Source organism: Acanthopagrus latus, chromosome 13 (genome assembly GCF_904848185.1).
Source record: "Acanthopagrus latus isolate v.2019 chromosome 13, fAcaLat1.1, whole genome shotgun sequence".
Lineage (NCBI taxonomy): Eukaryota > Metazoa > Chordata > Actinopteri > Spariformes > Sparidae > Acanthopagrus > Acanthopagrus latus.
In genome coordinates, this window is record NC_051051.1 from 23,789,130 (window position 1) to 23,810,943 (window position 21,814).

A 21,814-nucleotide genomic window follows, 5' to 3' on the forward strand; every position below is an offset into this window, starting at 1 on the left:
ATTAGGCCTTTGAATTCATTTGATAGCCTTAAATGTGACTCAGTGTCTAGTCTAATTAAGTCTCTTTTTTTTTCAAAATGAGTCAAGGTCTTCTGCTTTAAAGTCCAGATTTCCACATATCTTAAGACGTTACCTGTTGGCTTAATGTAAAACAACAACACTGACTTAATAACCACATTCCTACACTTGCCTCTGCGCTGGACACATCCTGTATATGTTACTTGCCTGCAATGCTTGAATAATTTTAGTTTAAAAATGTTCTTTAAAGGGCCATAAAAAGCATGTAGGTATCCTTAAAACATGAACCGATTCAGCTCTTTTCTTCTCTTTCAATTCTCTTTCAATTCTCATCCTCTCATCTCCTCTTTCCTTTCCTTTCCTCCCGTCCTCTCATTCAGCTCCTGCAGGGCGAGGAGAGTCTGCTGAACCTGATGATGGAGAACTCCATGCAGTCCACCTGGAAAACACCTCAGCTGGGCCGCAAACCGCGGGGGAGCAACAAGCCCCGTTCCCGTGGACACTCGCAGCCGACCACCCCCACCCAGCCTCAGACGCTCCTGTCTGCTGCAGCTGCCTCCGCCGCCTGCAGCGCCTCCACTGCAAAGAGCCTCTGGGCGAGTGTGGCGGAGGAAAAGTCCAGCCATGTGGGTCGGAAGGGGGAACGGTCCCGGGGCTCCTCCAGGACTCTGCACCACCACCTTCATCACCACCAGACCAGGAGCTCTGATCTGCACAGGGACCCTCCGCCGCAGCCACCCATCTCCAAAATGGATTCCTGTCACATCTCGGAGGACGCCAGCCATTGGGACAGCATCCACACAGGGAATGGTGTTGCATCCGGGGCGGGATCATCTCCACCACCGGCCTCCAGCCCTGGGGTCACAGTGCCCGACACAGGGGTGATCCTTCGTGGCGGGGCGCCGCGGCTCCGCCTGTCCCGCCAGGGAAAATCTAGAGGGAGGAGCTTCAGTGGAGGTGGAGGCATATCAGGGCTGGAGTCTGTGGACCTACCACTCACAGGGAAGGAAACATCCCTGCTGGACGCTGCTGAGACTGATGGGTACTTCTCTGATGGCGAGCAGAGCGATACGGACACACGCTCTGGCGGACGCAAACTCCGCTTGCCGCAGTTGCATTCTGGGAACGAGGACCTGCTGAGAAGGAGCGTGCTGGCGTCCTAAAGCACTGAGACTCCAACTAACACTCACACACACACACACCCACACACACACATACAGTTATCCAAGCAGAGTCCCGTTGGCTAATTGTTTCTCCATCTGTGCCCAGTATACTAAACATGGCTGTATGGCTTTGTTCAACCAAATCCCAGTCTCCTTTACCAGTGGAAAATCTCTTCAGCTCTTACCTGCTTTGTTTTTGGGGTGAATTTTGAATGTAGCTGTTTGCCTGTCTTACAGTAAAGCTTCTCCACCGGACCCTCGTTAGAATACCACAAGACCGTCAACAAATAGGAAAACAAACATTACCTTTAGTCTTTCTTTTTTTGTTTTGTTTTTGTTCCGTATTTCAGAGTCATGTTGTTTCTGGGCGTTGAAGTACCCATTTCTGGGCTCATGTCTGTGGTGTCTGCCACACATGGGAACAAACACTTCGGGGCATTATTATTATTATAATTCAAGCTGGTTTCAGGGTCTGCTTCGCTCTCGGTCTTTTATGGCCTGAGATGCATCCAATGAGTCCTTGTTTTCTTGAATATGTTCAGTGGAAAGACAATTTCACACCAGAGCTGGTCTGAATATGTACAGATGGTGACATGGGACAACATGTATTCAGCCTTGAAAAAGCACAACTAGCTAGTCATAAGAGCTGTAATGTCAGCACTCGTGTGTATAATAATGCTCAATCAGGGTTGAGGTCAGTTCTCATGTTAATTTGGTTGAAAAATTTCGACTGAAGCCAACAAATTTATCATCAGACTCAAAAAACCCAACAGATTTCCGACTACTCTCTTTTTTTAAATTCCTAATTCCTAAGCTGACCCCAACCCTGGTGTTCATTCAGATTGTCACACAGAGACACCAACACACAGACATACTGACACACATAACTACTATAAGCAAATCCCTTTTCTCACATCACAGCCGTTGAAATCTTCGATCTGACTTTCGTCAGCTGCTTTCAAATTCTTCCTAATTCTGAGTTCTGTTTTAATGTTTTAGCCTGAATCTTTGGAGAAAAATTCATCGTAGAAACTCTGTGCCTTCTGTCGCTTGCCCTGTGCCCCTACCTCCCCTCAAATCCCCCCGACCTTATCACTCAACCAAACAATCAGTAGATTAATCAGTCGTTTCTCAATCCGATTTGTAACAATCAAACCAAAAGGAAATCCCTTCGGATTGGTTACAGAGCGTAGCCAGCATTGGGCTCCTTGTCACCTTAACAATTGTCTAGTGCCTAAAACAAGGATGTAAATGCAGCATTTGCCATTAATCAACAAAGTATCTGCAACAAATAGCAAAGCAGAGCCACTCCGTACTATCAGTGCAAAGAGCTGCCTACTGTTCTGTGCCCCCCCCCCAGACCGCTGCAGTCCAGAGCCGTAGATAAGCCGAGTTTGGCCAGGTTACACTGTGACCACCATGTCGCTGCAACAATAGATACACATGGAGAAGCCTGCTAGCTGACCGTTTGGGTTTTTTTGTTTTTTTTAGATTGGTGTCAAAACAGTTTTCAATTTTTGTGTTTTTGAGGAGTCAGTTTCCTCAGTCAGCAGCCATGTCAGTGGTATCGATCGATGCTTCATTAATCATGTTTCACACGTACAAATGTGCCTAAATTATGTGCAAGTTCTCACAAGAGCCTGCCTGTCACTGCAAACTGTCCTCATTTGGCTTTTGATGAATTGATGAGAAGAAACCAGACAAAGCGAGACAAGATAATCTCGACTCGAAGTGTCATCATTTCATTCCCAAATCGAAAAAATCGATTTGAAATGAGCTTTTAGTTTCCCCAATCAAAATAAATTTTTTTCTTTCTCTTTCAACCTCTGCCAACTTTCACACATCCAAAAAAAAAACACTCCAGAAACCCTGAACTGCGAAAAACAACCAAGATAAATTTAAGCTGTTGTGAAATTGTCCTACCTTTTTAAAGAAGAACTTTAAAATTTGAATGATAGTTGTTCACAAATCCAGATACAATAGTCTATCAATAGCATAGCTGTATTCCAGTGCTGTTAAAACTGTATTCAAATTGAATTACAATTTCAACAGTTGTCACACCCCCAGTCTACTTACTGGCTTTTGTAGCTTTCCACCACAACTCCCTCAGTCTTGGCTGGCTCAGATGTCATCACAAGGCCTGACATTACAATCACAGAGCTGTAAAGATGCGAGTTAGTCATACTTTATGTCACCCATGTGTATCTATGCAATTTATGATATCGGCATCGTGAGAAGCCCTACACTGTTTTCTTCAGCTAAGCGTTTGAGCAGACTTACAGCACCAACATGGCTGCCACGTAGGTTTGACGTGGGCAAACTCTGGTAACTGACGGCTCTGCTGCGCCTGTTCTCCTGTTAGATGAATGATGACGATGTAATAATCAGCTTCAGAGGCCTGCGCTCTTGAGTTCTTGAATTGAGTTGTTTGTAAATTTGTTTTTCAAAAGAAGACTTTTTGTTGTCCTCTCAGAGAGTTGTATTTTGTACTTAAAGCAGTCCATGGTATTCTCAGGGGTTAAAAGAAAAATCTTTAAAAAAGAATAAAAGGTTAGAAAAATTTATGGAAAAAGCGACGTAAGACATAGATACATATATACATACATATTTTATATCGTATACAGTATATATATAAAAAGTGATGTGTGTATGTCTAGAAACTTCCTTATTTGGCAAGCTTCACTGTTTGAACTCCTACACGACTACTACTGAGCATGTTCCTTCTCTCAGTATGACCATATGACCATCAGCCCTGGGTTCAGTAGTCTCACCCAATAATTAATGCTCATTTTGTCATGTTTGAGCCACCAGATGAATGGGACAGCGATGGTCAGCTACAAGAAAGGACTTCATTTTTATTCTCAGCTTTCTTGCAGCTACGACCCCACCTGTCTGGTCCCAAATCAGCAAATCATCACATGAGATTTTTCTTTTTTGTTTAATGGGCTGCTTGACCCAGGCCTGATGAACAGACACTTAAATAGAGGTGCAGGTCCAAACTACTTCCTCTGTTTTTTTTTTTTCTGTATGGACAGCTTCTAATCTGTCTGAAGTGACCACGCCAAAGAACAGATCTGTGTATCAAGGCAGCGTATGTACATCTAATCCACACACACACACGTGCTCTGTCTCTGGTTTTCAAGATGAGGAATGTTAGATAAGGAGGTCATATGACTCAAATCTCAACCTGGTGTCAGTCAAATGTTCTGTGGTGTTATGTGACCTCCTATACTGCAGGGGGCACTGTTCAAATCTACAACTATTAAACCCAACCTGGATTCTCCCAGATCTGCTTCTCAAAGGAAAAAAAGTTGCCTGTTGCCACTTTAATGTGCAGGCGATGGTCATTAAACACAGTCTCACACATGTTAAACCCCCATTCAGAAAAAGCCAAATGCTGCTGAACTGAACACACACCACAAAGCTCACACACACATACACACACATACACCCTCTAACACACACCAGAGCTGGTATAACAGGGTTATAATGTACAAGATGACTAGTTTTTTATGTATATGTGGTCCTGACTGCATCAGGAAGTACGAGCTTACTCAGAGTGAAACGCCCCCTAACAGCAGGAGAGTGTTATTACAGGTGACAGCGCAGTGACTCTGTCTCCTTTGAGCTTCAGGTGTAGCCATCGTAGAAGATTCAAATCCAAACTCTCTTTCGAAAGGCAGGGTTTTGTTTTAAATTATTCACTAATACTGTGGCTGAATTCGTAACAAAAAAAAAAAAAAAAAAAAAAAAAAACAGCTGCAGGACAGGTGGACAGAATTTGGACTTCTACGTTTGCTACAGTTATTACAACCCCCATTACGACACATACAACAACAATAACTGCAACAAAGCTTGTGTTTTGAATCGAGGATGTGGGGAAGTGTTGGTGCGTTCCATTTTACCTCGGAAGTTGGAGCTGGGAGTGACGTCATACCAGAGCGTTATGTCGGATTCTCAGCATACGAACACGATGCATGTTCACAGTTAGAAATTGGACAAAGAGGTTGTGTGGAAGACTGATCTAACGAGACACGATGCCAGAGGTGAAGCTTTCTTGTCTGCCATCTTGGATTTTGAGGTCAGGGTTGGCGATGTGTTAAAATTCCCGGCTGAAATTGCAGACTGGGATCTCCAAAAAGTCTTGACTTCCCAGTTCAAATGGAACGCACCACATCACTACTTTGCCCCAGAGTCCTCCACCTGGTGATCGTTACCATTCATGTGTTGGTGAGACAGAAACATGTACTCTCGGTTTCAATATTCAATGTTCAGAGTAGCCTGACTTTGTAGACAGTGGTTTTAGACAAGGCCTCACATTTACGGCCTTAACATGTAGTAGCAAATGCCGAGGCTGCACAGCGCTGGAAGGCTGATTTTCCTCTCCAGAAAGTTGTGGAGGTAGTTAGGTGAGTCTCTAAAGATTCAAATTTTCATCCCAGAAAAACTCCATAGTTCCTTGTCAGGCAAATTGCATTTTTTATGTTTTTTTCTTCCTTGATCCTGTGCAGCCTTGGCATACACAAACTGGTTATTATTCTATATTTACAGTGTGGCTTCAATGCCCTCTCCTTCCGCTTCTTAGATGCTGTAGACTGGAGTCTCTTGCAGGTTCTTTTTATCAATATCCACTAGAATACTTCAAAAGCATCACCGTCCTCTGTGTGGTACGCTGGTGTGGGTGTTGGCTCGCAGCCCGAAATGTGCTCTGATGATCTTTTGAATTTTGCAGCTCTGGTCAGGTCGGATATCCAGATGATATGAGATCCTGATTAGATGATGCGTCTCTCCTCTGGGTTTAATTTGTCATATCTTTGATGGCGTTTACAATTTTTTGCATCACTGTCAGTATCAGTAGAATCAGCTCTGGTGGAATGTTGCCGGTTATGTTCCTCTGTGCACGCTCACCATTAAGAGTGCACGGTTAAGACATAATGCATAATCGGTTTTGTGGTGAGCCGGTTGGCATGAATGCTACACCACAGAAATAAAGCTGGTGGGCATCGTGCACGTAATGGCAGGTCGGAAACACACCTACACACAGTGGTGCATTCCACCTAGATTTGTGCTGAAAAGATGGTTAAAGGCCAGCACTGATTGCTGCAGGCGATTGGAACCTTTCCTGTAATTCACACAGCTGCCGTCTACTGTACTGACATTGTTGTAAAACCCCTTGGAAAGACATCACTGCACCAGCAGGGCTGGGCTCCTCAGAACCTCCTCAGCTGAGCAAAGATCATATTTAAAGCTTTTTTATTTGCAGCGAGGCGTGTTGGGAGCTGCCAAGTCTTTGCAACAGAACCATCTGTTTGATTTGAAAATGGAAAAACTCAAGGTGTTGCATATGCTGGATGAAAAAGTTTAATTTCCGCAACTCTGAAAATAAAAACTGATGTGCGCTGAGGTGGTTTTGAGAAAGTAGAAGGGCATCAGGGTGTCCAGGTACACACGATGTCTCTCTTCCTCTGTGGTTGCTCCTTCATCCAATAAGAAAAGTGGTTTGAGGCTGTGCTGAGGTCGGTAATGCCAGGATCTGTAGTGATGTTAGATTTAATTTCATGCCTCAGCTTCTCCCCCACGGAGCATTTTGTTTTAAGAAGTCGGAGGACAGAAAATGCCTGCTGGGCTCAAGTGAGAGCCGATGTTACCTCTGTCACAAAGGTGAGCGGGATCACCGACAACGCAGCGGTTCACATTTTGATTTTTAAATCCTGAAAAGCATCCTTGACCAAAGTTGAATTAATTGTCAAATTGACCAGAGACTGTCACTGTTTAATCATTTGGAAATGCGGACTAACTACTTTGTGCTTCCTGTTCGTAATCCTCGCTTTACTGCCCGACGCCAGCCCTTCAAACCGACCCACACACCTACCTACGTACCGCTGGAGTTTATACAACAATGTACAATACTGTTCAAATACTACTACTAGAAACATTTTCATTTTCCGTGTTTTGAAAAAGCCTTTGGAAGCTGTTTTTTGTTTTTTGTTTTTTTTTCTTTTGTAATGCTTTAGCTGGCCGCCGTGGCTCGTATCAAACTAGAAAGCCGACTCATTATCTGCTTCCTCTGTTTTTACTGGCGCTTTGCTCTCCTCTCCGTTACAGCAAAGTTATGGCTTCAAGGTCTCAATATCCACAACCCAGACACGCTGCACAGATCGGAGGTTTAGTCAGACAAACTGAGCGGCTGTGGAGGCAGAAACAAGCTCGATTGACGAATAAAGTGGAGCCCGACGTGGTGGAGTCAGAGAAGCACAGGGATGTGATCAGAGGGCGATCTTGGTAACTAATTGGTAGACCAAGATCAATCCTGGCAAGCACAGTTAGTTAGAGGAACAAGATGAAATGGGCATTATCATACCTTAGAAAATGCTATGCCTGGACCACATATCTTGTTTTGACAAATAGACTGCAGATCACTAGAGCTCAAACGATCTTCCAATTAATCATTTTGTCAAACATCAGAAAACTGTTCTGCAGCTACTTTGATATCAGTTGTTAGAGCTGCATGGCAAATATTCCCTGGTTCCAGCTTCTCACATGTGAGGATCAGAGTCTGCAAGTCAGTGAAGAAGAAAAATAATCTTGAGATTTGCACGATTGGTCGGATATGTGCTGTGAGAAACATTAATGAGTATATTTCTCTAATGTTTTCGGATATTTTAAGAAAACAACTGTCAGATTAATTGACAACGAAAACAATCATCAGCCGTGGGTGTACAGATTACACATCTCAGTTAAATTTCACCACTTAAGTAGCTTTGAAGACAACAATTTTAATTTAAATTTCTTTTTCGTCATGATCCATACATTATTCCCTGAGAAATCAACGAAATGTGTTGAATCTCGCCCCATCTGATAGTGTTAAATTTCATCTGATCAGCGGGCTGTTCTGGGTCTAGACCCATCCTCCATCCAATTTTCGTGGAATTTATTTGTTCTTTTTTGTGTATTCCTGCTGACAAACCAACCAACGAAAGTACACAAGGGGAGGTCATTCATTTATTTGTAGATATGTATTTTTTTAATTCCTTGGTCCGTGAAAAGAGACGTCTCAACAACACATGTCCAACCAACAGTCCGGCATCCAAAAATATTCACTTTGGAACTAAAGAAAAACACAAAACGGCAGCAACTTTCCACATGTGAGAAACCCAAACTGGAGATTATTTTCCATTTATCTTGCATCAACTGTAACAATAAATCAGTTATCAAGAAAACAGCAGAGCACAGGTGTACTCCCATGTCACAGTAAACCTAAAGAGAAGCTCCCCACACCTGATGTTTCTCAGTCCAACGTCCCTCAGTCAGAAACTCTTTGGCTCCGCCCACTAAGGTTCACGCAAACATCTGCCTCGAGAGACGCTCCGAATAATGTCTTTAAAACTAAAGCTCCCATCTGTACAATCTCCGCACCTTACTCTGCCTCCACCACCCAACATCTTCCTCCCCCGTGCTCATGTCTCCCCTCCCACCACCAGCAGAAAACCCCTCTTCTCCTCCATCCTGAATCCCTATAAAACACCTCCTGTTGTGTCCCTCCTGCCCACAAGTCCTCCTTTCTCCTCCTCTCCTGTCCGGTGATCAGCCTCCTTGGTTGGCATGTGGCTCTATTTGAAATTGTGTTTCAAGCATAGAATGATTTAAAGAAGATAAAAGGATGTCTGTAGCTTTAAAGGGTAATTCCAGCGTTTTGAAACCTGGGACTTTTTTTTTCCAACCCATTTTCCAGTCTAAAAGGACTAAATGGCTGCATTTCCGCCCCTAAATTAGGTTTTGACACTGGAAATGCGGCCAATTAAATCTATCCAGGTCTTTTTCGATGCCATGTTATACCCACATGGGTCCTGATGATGCAGGATGACAATCACCAAAACAGCCCAATCCACAAGTTACCTATCAGTAACTTCATGTTTACTCCTCTTGCTTCATTTGTTAAAAGTCAGTGTGAACAGGACACCAGAACTCAAATGCAAAAAACAATTGTGTATATTTTTTCTCTTTGGTACGGAGAGAATGAACCAAACGACAGATGTGAAAGCGCCCAAACCAAAGTCACGCAAACAAACTAACCCAGCGGTAGACATGCGACTTCAATGTTCTGCAAGGTTAAATTGCTGTTTTTTGTTTTCAATAGAGTCTGGTGGCTTTGAACGGAGCGATGCAGCGTCTGTTCCTGGATCTCTCGCTTTAACGGAAAAGGTCTGTCTCTGCTGGGATCGCTCCCATAACGTTGTCAAACACTTACAATAACAATCTGACAATCTATTTTGCAAATTCCAAAAAAAAAAAAAAAAAAAACTTTTGTACGTAGTCGTCATTCAGACCCCACGTTTTGTCTAATTTGGGTCCAGGTTTAAAAAAAATACTGAAGTTACCCTTTAAGGACAAATATGACAGTGTGGAAGAACACAATGTCGTGGAAGAACATGTGAGGAGGGGAAAATGTTGCACTCTGCTTTGCTCTGGCCTGGAGAGAGGGAGTGAGGGAAGAGGAAAGAAACGAGACGGCTAGAAAGAGTAGAAAGATAGAGAGATAGGGAGAGAGAGAGAGAAGGGGGAGAGGTTTGCTGAACCGGAGCCGGAGAAGCAGACAGAAAGAGAACAACTTGTTCTTTCCTCTGTGTTCTGTTTGCAGCCTGTCCGCACAGTCAAGTTAACAAGCAGCTAATATAAACAACACCAGGCCCTCCCCTTCTCCTCGCCCCCCTCCTCTATCTCCTCTTTTCTGTGCTTTCTCTCTCTCTCTCTCTGTTTCTCTCTCTCCTTACAGCCGGGCCTCCATCTCAGTATTTCCTTTACAGACTTGTCAAAATTTAATCAGGAAGGCAGAACGGAAACTGGTAAAAGATTTGCATTGAATGGCACGACCAGCGCGGAAGACAATCCGTTTTTATGGCCGAGTATTTTATCATTGACCGCGTCCTTCAACACAGATCACTCTCTGCGGTTACATGTGGTTCACTGATGCCTTCGCTGCGGATAATGAATGAGGCTTACCGGCAACGTTTTTTTCTCGCTGTCAATAAAGCCCGTGAAAAAGACCAAAACATTATGATCTCGCTCACCCATCTGGCACAAAAAGTCCTGAAAGATCAAATGATTCAGCCATGTTTTGGTCTCTGGACCGGACATTTTGAAGGAAAGAAAATAGATGCAAAATCGTCTCCAGCGTTGAGACAAATTGAGAAAAATCTAGACCAACACAAACTATTTTCTTTAAATGTCACAATCATCCAGCCAAACTACTAATATTTTTTTTTGTAACTCATCTGCTCCCAATCAGAACAATCACAATCCAGTGTTCACATCAAATTCATTTTAAGATCATATTTTGCAATCGAACTTGAGACCTGGATGGAAACATGGCTCCCTCGCAATCTGAGCGATTTATCCTTCCTCCCTTTACATCTGGTTTCACCATCACACTCCTGGGCGGTTCGGGTTAGACGTATATATCACTGCGGACAAATTGAGGTGTAAATGCAACCGAGTCACACTGACGAAGCCAACGTCTCCCGCTGACGGTCGATTTGGTAGCGTAAATTTGAGTTCAGCTGAGAGATCCTACATTAAGTGTAAATCTAACAGGACGCTGGTGGGTCTGTTTTATGAAGAGGTATTTCAGTGGAAACACTTCCAGGTGTAAAAGTAATCTGGATAAATCACGTCTAGACACAATCTGAATTTAAAATGCAGGTTACGGCCGTTTGTTAAGAGGCCCTCTGCACTGTAACTCTGTCTCTGCTCTCTCTCCCACTCATCATTTCACCGCATTATCTGTCGCCGCTTTATTTCTCTCTCCTGGTTTCTGTTATTTCATCTTCGTCCTCACTGCTCTTCTTCACTTTCTCTTTCACACACACACACAAAATGTTTTATCTCCTTCCTCTGAGGCAGATAGGTATTTATTTGCCTCCACTGTCCTATCTTTCAAACATGCAGGGAAGGAAAATATATTTTGATGACATGTATGGGGGAACGTACAGTCCCTCTGTAATACAGCCTGTGTGTGTGTGTGTGTGTGTGTGTGTGTGTGTGTGTGTGTGTGTGTGTGTGTGTGTGTGTGTGTGTGTGTGTGCAGACAGGTGTGTATGTTGTGTGGTTGCAGAAAGCATAGGATTATAGTTTGAGTGTGTGTCCTCCTCCTACTCTTCTTCATCTGCAGTGAACGAGAACAGTCTGTCTTTCTAGTAGGTTTTGTCCACGCTGAGCTGGCTAAAAGACATAAAGTCACACACTTAAATACCTGAACAAGAGCGAGGAAACAGCTAAATCACTTCTTCTGTGTCCTGGTTCAGTCAGCAAATAACAAAACTGCTTCACAGTCTCGTTTCTCTGCTGGTTAAACACTTGTTACGTGGCCTCGTTCTCTTCCATGACCACCGACTGGAAGTTTTAAATTCTCATCTTACATTTGTTCTCGTTGAACATGTAAAAAAGAAACCTAATGAATCTCAAATCTGAAACACAAATGCTGTTATATTCTGTTTGCTTACATGCATTCAAGGGAAAACCAACCTACAGCTGCCCATTAGAGGAATTTGGTTTTCTCATTTACATTTCCGCTGCTGCAGGAAGACAGTTTCTGGGCCAAACTGATGCAGAATCCACCAACTTCAAAAGGGGGAAAATGAGAATGAGAATGCTCATAGCAATGCATCCTCCTGTTTGAAATAATTATGATTATCTGTTTCAACAAGCTGAACAGTCGTACAGTTCAGACATATTTGTACTGAGCTGGAAGTCCACTCACTATGTTGTAGGTCTGCAAAGAGGCACAAATGAACAACTCCTCAGCAGAGATCGAAGGAACAACAGTGTTGAGGTCAAAGACATCAATGTAGTGTGAAGCAGAGAAGTTAGCATGCTAACCAGCTAGCCCCGGCCCCTTCTGCCTCATAATACCACCTTATACCACAGTGGTGAGTCTGCTAATCAGTCTATAAAAGTAACCTAAATAATATCACAGTGTGTCAAGAAAGGAGATATTTTCACGCCTCAATTCATGTTTCTCTTTTTTACCAAACCAAAATCAGCATGAATACGGCTTGTTTACTGTGTCTAACATCTCAAACATGAGGGTTTCAAAAAGCTTCACTTAGGAGACTTATTTATATTGTGAACGCTGAACCAACACAGATTCCTACTGACGTCCTCCTCAGCTTCTCCCTCTCTCTCCCTCTTATTCATGGTCGTTGTCTCTCTGACTTTGTGTTGTTTTTGCAGCTCTCTGTCACACTCTCAGCTCCACGACATCTCTCTCTACTCTGACTCACTTTTCCTCCGTCCCCTTCCTCCGTGTCTGCTCTGTGCACAGCAGGCAGCTTTCTGACTCATTAATAACATCTGATCTCGCTCTCTTCTCCTGACCCGCGCTCCGCAAAGTTTTCTCCCTCAGGTTAAAAAAATAAATAAATAAAACTTCATGAAACTAAGAATTCAGTCAAGTTTTGGTTTTGGTCTCAGTATTTTTTTCCCATCAGCACTTATGAATATCCAATTTTTATGTGAATCTGGTATTTTAAGCACTTGTTATGTCCCCCCTGTGCTGAATGAGGTTAATTGATTAAGCTGCTTCTTGGCTTGTTTTTCTCCCTTCTCTCCGCTCTCTCTCGTTTTTAAACACGTTCGCTATCGTTCTGCATCATGAGATCATTTCGCATCACACTGGTCGTATTTTTGGCACAATTTGAACACCAATCAGCATCATCCAATCAAAAGCAGAGCTGGACAAGGCTTTCTTTCCTCCTCCTCCTCCTCCTGTCTTATTTGTCCTTATAAAAGGTGTTCAAATCTCTGCTGTCGTGTCCAGTTTCTCCTCCACTCTGCATCGGTTCTTCAATACAATAATATGAATGTTGCAGGAGTTTATCCTTCTGTATTCTTTGTTTCAAAGAATGTTGTGCCATTTGTTAATAGCAAAGAGAACTATTGAACATATATGAAAAAGAAGAGCTATTTTAAATTATTTTTTGGCTTTTTTTGCTATATTTATTTTCTTGTATTAGAATCTTCTTTGTAGGAGGGAAAAAAAAATCAAAAAATGTATTTTTCATTAGTGCGAAAAACCTATTTTCTTCCTTTTTGTACAATTTCGATGTTTTAAGCGAGACTTTGAAAAGCAATATGATGATGATGATGACGATGTTTCCTGTGACTGTATCTGCATGCTGTTTGTGTTGCCTTAATGATGGCTGCATCCCACTCTGATCCCTCCCACCCCAAACCCCAACCTGTCTGGCCCCTCCCTCTCCCCGCGACTCTGACCCCACCCCCCCTTCATCTCCCACCTTCATCTGATGGAGTCCCAGTCCCACCTGATCCAGTCCAGACCAATCCAGTCCAGTCCAGTGCAGTCAATAAAGCAGTGCTTTCTGTGTACACAAAACTCTCTGCCTCTCTGTTCATCACACACCATGAGATCTCGCTGCTCCCTGGTTTTCTGACTTAGGTTGTCAAAATGCTCCTTTTTGTCCTCAATTATCAATTGCTGCACATTCATAAATAGATTTAGAATTATATTAAAGCAACCCCCTTTATTTGAATTTAAGAAAATCTGTTAAATGTTTTGGATCAGCAGAGAAATATAGAAGCTTTCAAGGAGCAAAACTTGGTAAGATTTTACTTGGATTTAACATTTTCTGTAGTCTGACACGTTTATGATGCACTTCAGATGAAAGTTGGACATTTTGAATGTCATTGTTGAGACATTCCGCTAAAAAATTACATTCACATCTCTTAATCTACAGATGTAACGTCAGTGTAGAAAAGAAAGGTATGTGGATGATTCATCTGAAACTCCCCTGGTCTCTGCTGTTTTTGAGGTGGAGGCAGAAATCTAAAATGGCACCTGAGTTGAGTGACTTCAGTTGAAGCTACTTTAAAACGTTGCACAAGGAAAGGATGCAGTTCCGGATGTTGTCATTGATGTTAAACAACCACCACTGATGATAAATATCTATCAGATGTAACTGAATGTTCATGGACATGGTAAAATTCATTCATTCATTAGTTTTTCTTCCTCACTCTGAGTCCTGGAAGTTACAGCGACAGGCCACCAAGTTACACCATGACCTTCAGCCAAATGCCAGATTTCTGTGTGCTTGAACATTGTTGGAAACATCCTGGATAACACGAGTACACAGTTCCACTAAATATATAACTGAAGATTAGTCATTTATAGACATTTTAATGCAGAAATGTTTCATGTTCTACCTTTTATCAGCAGAATATTTCTTGATTAATGTAATTATCATTTCAGTCGTAACATGAGCAGGTGAGACAAGACCAAGGTGACGTCACAGAGAGCGAAGAAAGCCATCACAAAGTATTTACCGGCTGTTTAGACTCTACACTGAAATCACTGTAAAAGGAACTTTTTCTGTGACTCAGTTCGAGGGGGAGAGAATGGCACTTTAGAAAAGGTTTGGGAGTCAACAGCAGGTCACACCATTTAGAGACAGAACTACACAAATGTAATAATCAGGACTCCTCCTACAGCTGGTTTTTGAACAAACGGAGCAACCTGCCAAGAAAGATGTTGATCAGGAAGGCGGTCAAGAACCTCAACACCGCTCCGAAAAAAGAAAAAAAAAAACCTAGTGTTCTTCAATCATGAAAAAATAACTTGCCACGACAGAAACTGTCAGCAAGGGCCTTCATATAAAGTCACCGCATGGCAGCAGCCTGGAACCTGTCAGACGACGTGTGAAAGACCGAGAGCGTGACGCAAAGAGATTCTGACGTCTGATGAAATGAGATCCAAAAAGATTCAGCTGATGCAAAGTGTTGTGTCTGCTGGAACTGAGCAGAGCTTATCAACCGTCTAACACCATCCATACCTCAAAGCGCCATCGTGGTGCAGCTTCACACTTGGCCAAAGAGGACAGGGAGCGTTTGCCAGCGGTCCAAAGGAACAATGAAGGGATCCAAACACAAGCGAATCTCGAGGAGAGCAGATTTTCTGAGTGCCAAAGGCCTGAGAGTGGGGGCCAACGCATTTCTCCTCCAACAGGACTCAAACGTGCTGCCAAGTCAACGTTGGAGTGGCCTCACAAAAAGAATGTGAAAGTCCTTGAGCAGCAGCTCAAACACCAGATTCGATTCCCAGAGAAAATCTGTGGAATGACTTGAAGATTGAGCCGTATCTGCGAAGTCCAAAGGTGCTGAGCTGATGCAGATGTTTCCAAAGAGAGCTGCAGAAGAGCTGTGACAAAGCCTCGTCGTCATGATCATTATTCTTTTAACAGTGGATCAGGTTACCATGTGTGCTGTGAAATGGATGCCTCGTGGTGACAAGTTATCACCCCTGCTGTGTCAAGTGTTTTAGCATCTTTCAGCTCTTTTTTTTATTTTTTTATTTATTTTTTGGGGGGTTTTGCACAGATCCAAGTGTTTTGGTTTACCTCCCTTCCAAACCAATCACAGGAATACAAATTAGCAACGTTTCCACGAAACCACAGGTAATTGAAATTGTTTTTATGTTGCAATGTTTCTTTAGGTTGAATTGTCTATTTCTCCCTCCTCACAGCGCTGTGCCTTTACTCTGGTTAGGTTTAGGCACAAAAACACTTGGTATCAGGTAGGAAAACATCACAGTCTGGCTTAAAACATTGTTTTGGATGCCGCAAACAAAGCTTGAAATGTCCTGAAGGTCTCAATAAAAACACCTGGTTTTGTCTCCACAAACAGGATGTAAATGTCCCAAGGGTTAGGGTTAGGGTTAGGGTATTTTTTCCTTAAAAATATCCGGTGGTGTCACACATACAAATGTTGAAACTCCTTGGTGACATTCAGAAGGTTAGATAACTCAGAGCATGTATTTAAGAAAATGTAGTTTCAATTTCTTGTTTCTTTTGATGTGATTTAAATGAATTATAAATATTTCATTGCACCTTTATTTAAAGATTTACGATCACTAGTATTATTGGCTGCACCTGCGTTATGTGCTGGTGCGACCCCATGAAAAAGTGCAACAAGTGTGAGAAAGTCAGTCTGGAGCCCTGCTAGCTTAGTAGACAGCTGTTTTTAAAAGTCTGTGCTCATATAACTGTATGCCCACCATCATATGACAGAGAGACCGAGTTTGTGACCGGCTGGTGAATATTGCGAGGCATTTAGCAGCTTTGAAAGAGAGACAGATATTTCACAGAGGAATCCAAAAGGAGAGTGACTACTGGATTTACAGCCAAATCGCTTCAATCTGCGTGCAAATAACTTTCATTTTGACTTTCAAATTGCGGGCAGCACTTGCGCCAAAGTGCACAAATTCATCCTGTTAAGTCATTTGTAAAAGATATGTTCAAATACCATCCATTTAACATCAGGTGAGGTGGTCTGAAGAGCGTAAAAGCCCCAGTAGTGCTCTCAAGAAGTATCAAGAAGTTGATGGGAAGGATTGACTCATCACCTGCACACAAGGTTGGAGATCAGGAATATGTATTCAAAAGTTATATAAAGGTTATGTTATTTGTGCTTTGTCTGTATGTTTGTGATTCATTCAACAAAAACATTTTTAAGTTGGAGGATATTTAAGTAAGCAGATACATTCTGCATGATTTTTCAATTCAGGCAGTAGCACTATAAAATGCATCGAAAAAGACTGTCAATACTTTATGAAGGCCCGGCAAATATGGACTTGTGGGTTTATTTCAGGGCTTCAGAGCGAGAAACAAGGGGTGATAAATTAACTGCAATTCATTTTCCATAGCGTTTTCATATACTGCAGCTGTTCTCCATCGAAATCTGACCATATCCTCCTCCTGTTTTCCACCTCACTTCTGCCTTCTGCCTTACAGCCTGAAACCTTCCCTTTGATGCAGACAGACCTCAACTCTCTCATCTATCTGATTCACACAAACACACCCTGGAAGCGAGCCAAACAAACAGACATATTCATAATAATGGAAATCAATTTAGCAGCACAAAGAAAAAGCACCTGGAGAGACTTCATGCAACTGGCTCTCCTCACAAAGCTCTTATTTTAATTCTCTCCCCACGGGGACCTTTTGGAAATCATTCTGTTTTTCAATCTAAATGTTATTTTTCCAGTCTATTGTGAAGGTTTAACTGGCTCAATCTGCTGTGAAGTTATACTGCTAACCTTCCATCACACTGCACCCTCTGGGACCCCGAAAAGCGGTGCTGGATACCATATTTTTTTTTATTTCCTGTCTGCCATCCAGGTCCACATCCTCAGATGGTGTTTGGGAAACAGCAGGATAAAGTTTCAGAGCGCAGTGTGCCACGGGGGACTCGGGCAAACTTTTTCATGCACCTGCCACAGCGCCTGGTGTTTTTACAAGCAGCAGTTATTTAAGCTGCGGTAGGCAAGATTTTCATGTAAAAACACACCTGCGTTATCTGCCTAAACCTTGAGGTACGACTGCAGTGCAGAAAAACATCACACCCTCCCCGCTAATTGTGATGCTACACATTCTCTCTGGTGTCTGGTATGAACATTTTTACCCACACAGGAAATGAAGAAGTTCTCAGAAAATAGCTGTGATCAAGATTTAAGAGCACAAAAAAAAGAAAAAAACAATCACCTGAATAAATGTTGGCAATGTACGATTCTGCAAACCAACACGTGTTGAAATAATTATTTATGCTGCATCTTTATGTTTTTCTTTGGGCTCAATTTTCACAATGCTGTGATTAGGATCTGGTTTAGTTCCGGCACAAAAGGCACTTGGTAAGTGTTTGAAAAAGATTAAGTTTTGTCCTCAAATGCCTGTGTTGGCTGCCACAAACTGTACCGACTTCCCATCAAACCAGTCTGCTAATAACGGAGGTGCTGTTGATTTGTTTAAAGTGTCATTTTCAATGCTGTGATAGCAACAAGTAAATTTTCCATTCACTCCATCATAATCAGGGTGGAGGCAAATTCTTAGACAGATGCGAGACGATCTGAGGACGTTTTTGTTTTCTTGTTTTTTTTCTGACACGGATGGATCACCTTCAGGAAAACCTAATCACAAGGAAGGATCTTGATTTAGCTGCGTTTGTTTTCAGTTCAGTTCCCATAAACCGGGATGCTCTGCTCTTATTTGAAGTGAAGAAATGTGACATTTCGATGCAGTTTTTTGCAGCTTCATTCATGCACTCGAGGGCAGCTCTCACCCTGTCTGTCAACTGATCCTTTACCCCCACGGTGCAGAAATTTAAGCCTGACTGACTGAAACGGCGCAAACGCGAGAGAAATCTAGTGGGCTGATAACTGAGGACTGTCTGAGGGGGTTAAAGAAGCTTTAAAGATGAAAGATACTTGGATTTAATTTGAGCTTTAAGTTGCAGCTAATTTTGTTTTCCTCTCCATGAATTTGTCATATCATGTGTGATCCTTACTGATGCATCACATATCGTTACTGCTCCTAAAGAAGTTTAACTAATATCCTTTAAATATATTATTCTTACAGCTAACTGTCCTCCCATGTGTCAGTGAGGCATGCAAAGTATTGTGGGTCATCAGCTAGCTCATTAGCTTCCCAGCAAACACACGTGCTCAATGAGGAATGCTGATAAGCTTTTGTCCTCGCCCGAAACGACACGGGGCAGAAAGTAGTTCCCCCCACCATGGGGAAAGTGGCTGGCAAAAGAAAAAATGGCGGACGAAAGAACACAAAATGTCAAGGCGTCCGTTTAACAGCGTTTTGTGCCGGCAGCCAGTTAATCTGACACATTGTTGGGAAATCAATAGAGAGCAGAAAACTGTTAGGATAAACTGTTGGCAGCTGACATCCACCACTGTGAAACCGTGAAATCCACATTGGTTTCAGGACGTCCAGCAACCGACAGAGGAAGGAGGTGGGCGGCTCTGCTCGGGGGGGTTTGAACAATTCTATCTGTTACAATCTGATATACTGTCCTGCACACACACACACTCACACACGGTGACAACATATACACACCATCCTTCCCTGCTCCCAGGCAATCCTTATCCACTACACTAACACATCCAGCCCAGACCAGTATTTTCATATGCTGGGTGTTGAAGCCATCCAGTACAACAGCAGGCTGAAATGTCAAGAGGCCACTGGGGTTTAGTGTGTTCCTGATGAATTATAAGTCATCAAGTTCCTCTTAGAGCAACAAACAATGGAGTCAGCGGAGGGCTTGGCTCAGAAAGAAGAAAGAAAGACACCAGACCCTGTGGACATGAAAGACAGTTTGTTTTTGTTGCTCTTGGTCCGAGTCCAGGAGACTCGCTCTGCAGTAAGTGACGAAGCGCTTCCCGTATGGGACCATTTATAAATACTTAGTGGAGTCGAAGGAGGGTGGAGGTGGGGTGGAAGTACAGAGGGACTGTGAAAAAATAACAGATGGAGAGAAGGCACAGAGCAGTCGATGGCAAGTTTCAGCTCCTCAACTGTGAGTGAAGACTGGATTCATGGTATTTGAGAGTTTAATCATAGAAATCTGACGACAATTAGAGGCGGGTGACGTGGCCAACATTTTCCATCATGGTATATGAAATTTTATACTATGGTAACAGTATCACTACACAGTAAACAGTCTGTAAATTCAATTTAAAAATGGCTTAAAATAGCCACACTGAACCGTCACCACATCTGATTATTGTCCTCTTTTGTTTGGAGTTTACAAACAAGTATAACAAGTTAAAATAATGTGTTGTTGTTGGTGTTATTTCAAACAACGCTTAAAGAAGACAGAAGAGACAGAAATGAGAATCTGATACACATCGCACATCTGTCCTCTCAGTAAAGGCTAAATTCAGCACAGCAGCCGGTTAGCTTAGCTTACCACAAAAACTGGAAGGCAACCATCTCTGTCCAGGACGGAGCCAGGGTTTTAGAAACACTGAGGTCCTGCCGCCCGTGTCCACTGTAGTATGTACTGTAGTATAAATCTGTGCACATCTCTGCACTTCGACAGGACCAGTAATCGCTTAGGAGATGATGTCAAGGATGAAAAATTGGAATCAAATTCCAACAGAAGAAGAAAAAGGTCAGTGATGAATATGTACAAATATTTTGATTTGAATGTTTCAGACTAATTTAAACGTATTTATATGCTATAGTTCAGTCATTTTACATAATATGCTTCACAAAACATTTATTAAGTATTTGTAAATGTGAAAAAAACAAACATCAGTTTAAACTCATCCAAATAATATTTCTAATGAACAACACAGTATTTATTATAATGAACATCAGTAGCAATGCCCAATAAACAGTTGCTAATAAGTCGTTTATAAAGCATTCAATTGCTTGTTAACAGTGAATTAACGGTTAAATAAAGCATAATTAACTTAAAATTTGCAGTTTTTAATTATATGTAATTGTTTATTTTAATAATTAATCATGTATGATTATTTTAATAATATGATAGATATGATTTTATTTGAGTTTTATCATAGATAGATAGATAGACAGACAGACAGACGGTAGATAGATGGATGGATAGATGTTTTAAGATATCAAACACCCAGAAATAAACAGAGAGTACATGACCTCAGCCACACCTCAGCTGCTGAGCCTCAGTCTCTCTGTCCTCTACTAGGGGTGTTAATTCAGTCGGCCAGGAGGTGGCACATTGGCCTTGCACTAAAGAGTGTGCACACAGAGTGTTGGAAACCATGTAATACAACTAATATACAGTAAGAACGCCGATACAACGATGAACTCTGTGATAGATGAAGATGAAAATTAAGATGAAAAACAGTTTGTTTCCCATGTCTTGAAAATTGTAAAAAAAAAAAAAAAAAAAAAAAACTAATTATTTTTTTTGAAGGAGAGAGAGAGTTGTTGCTTTAGTTTTTTTTTCTTTTTTCTTTTTTTTTTTATTCTTCTGCAAAGCACTAATAACAGCAAATGAGTTGATTGTCAGCATGTTGTTCATCACACATCTAAGAGTTTTTCACTCATTAACTTTACAACAAATGAGGAAGACTTTAGGAACCTGAAGTTTCCTGGAGAGTGCGGGTATCGATCCCACGACCTCTCGCATGATAAGCGAGCGCTCTACCATGTGATCCAATTCCCTTGCAGCCGCGTGCAAAGTACTGCGATCAGACCGGGCCAACTGTCTTGGCTTTTTAATGATCACACACCACGTGCTGACACGACCACGTACTACGCTCCGTGACGAGGTGGCCGAGTGGTTAAGGCGATGGACTGCTAATCCATTGTGCTCTGCACGCGTGGGTTCGAATCCCATCCTCGTCGCACCTGAATCCTTTTTAACCTGCCGCCTTCACATGTCAGCAACCAACCACACTTTACCTTTTTTCAAAGTAATTGTGCTTCTGACAGCCAATTATCATCAGCACACAGACATGCCTCCAATCCCAGGAAAGAATATCCTCAAAGGAGTTCACACAGCAGTTACTGATGCGCATACAGAAGTCTGCAGAGTTGTTAACAACAAGCTTTACATGCACAGAGGCCATGGCAAAAGAAGAGAGAAACAGCTCATTGTGTATCTTGACACTTAAATCAGTATAAAACAATGGGAAGATGGAAAAATGCCCACAATACTTTCCATGTTCCTGATTTGTGCAGAAAAAGAAGCAGCAGTGGCCGAACTGCAGGACACTGAGATCTGACTGTTAGTGATATTAAACACTTTGCTCCTGGAGGACAATCAGAGCTGCCATTAACATTCATTAT

The 21,814-nt window shown here is 42.3% G+C and overlaps 1 protein-coding gene and 1 non-coding gene across 4 annotated transcripts in view; both read left to right on the plus strand.

The window, feature by feature from the left end:
• jade2 (jade family PHD finger 2) overlaps positions 1–9,496 on the plus strand; it is a 187,133-nt gene extending 177,637 nt beyond the window's left edge. For 2 of the 3 annotated variants that reach the window (XM_037119163.1, XM_037119164.1), the window contains one exon: positions 399–9,496. In XM_037119163.1, the coding sequence (XP_036975058.1) occupies positions 399–1,181 (783 nt within the window). In that variant the 3' untranslated portion in view covers positions 1,182–9,496. The remainder of the gene's footprint in view (positions 1–398) is intronic. The other variant, XR_005078508.1, reaches the window with a different exon arrangement.
• Positions 9,497–21,288: 11,792 nt separating this feature from the next.
• On the plus strand, positions 21,289–21,370 carry trnas-gcu. Its single transcript has one exon. It is a non-coding gene; the product is annotated as a tRNA-Ser (tRNA).
• The last annotated feature ends 444 nt before the right edge of the window (positions 21,371–21,814 follow it).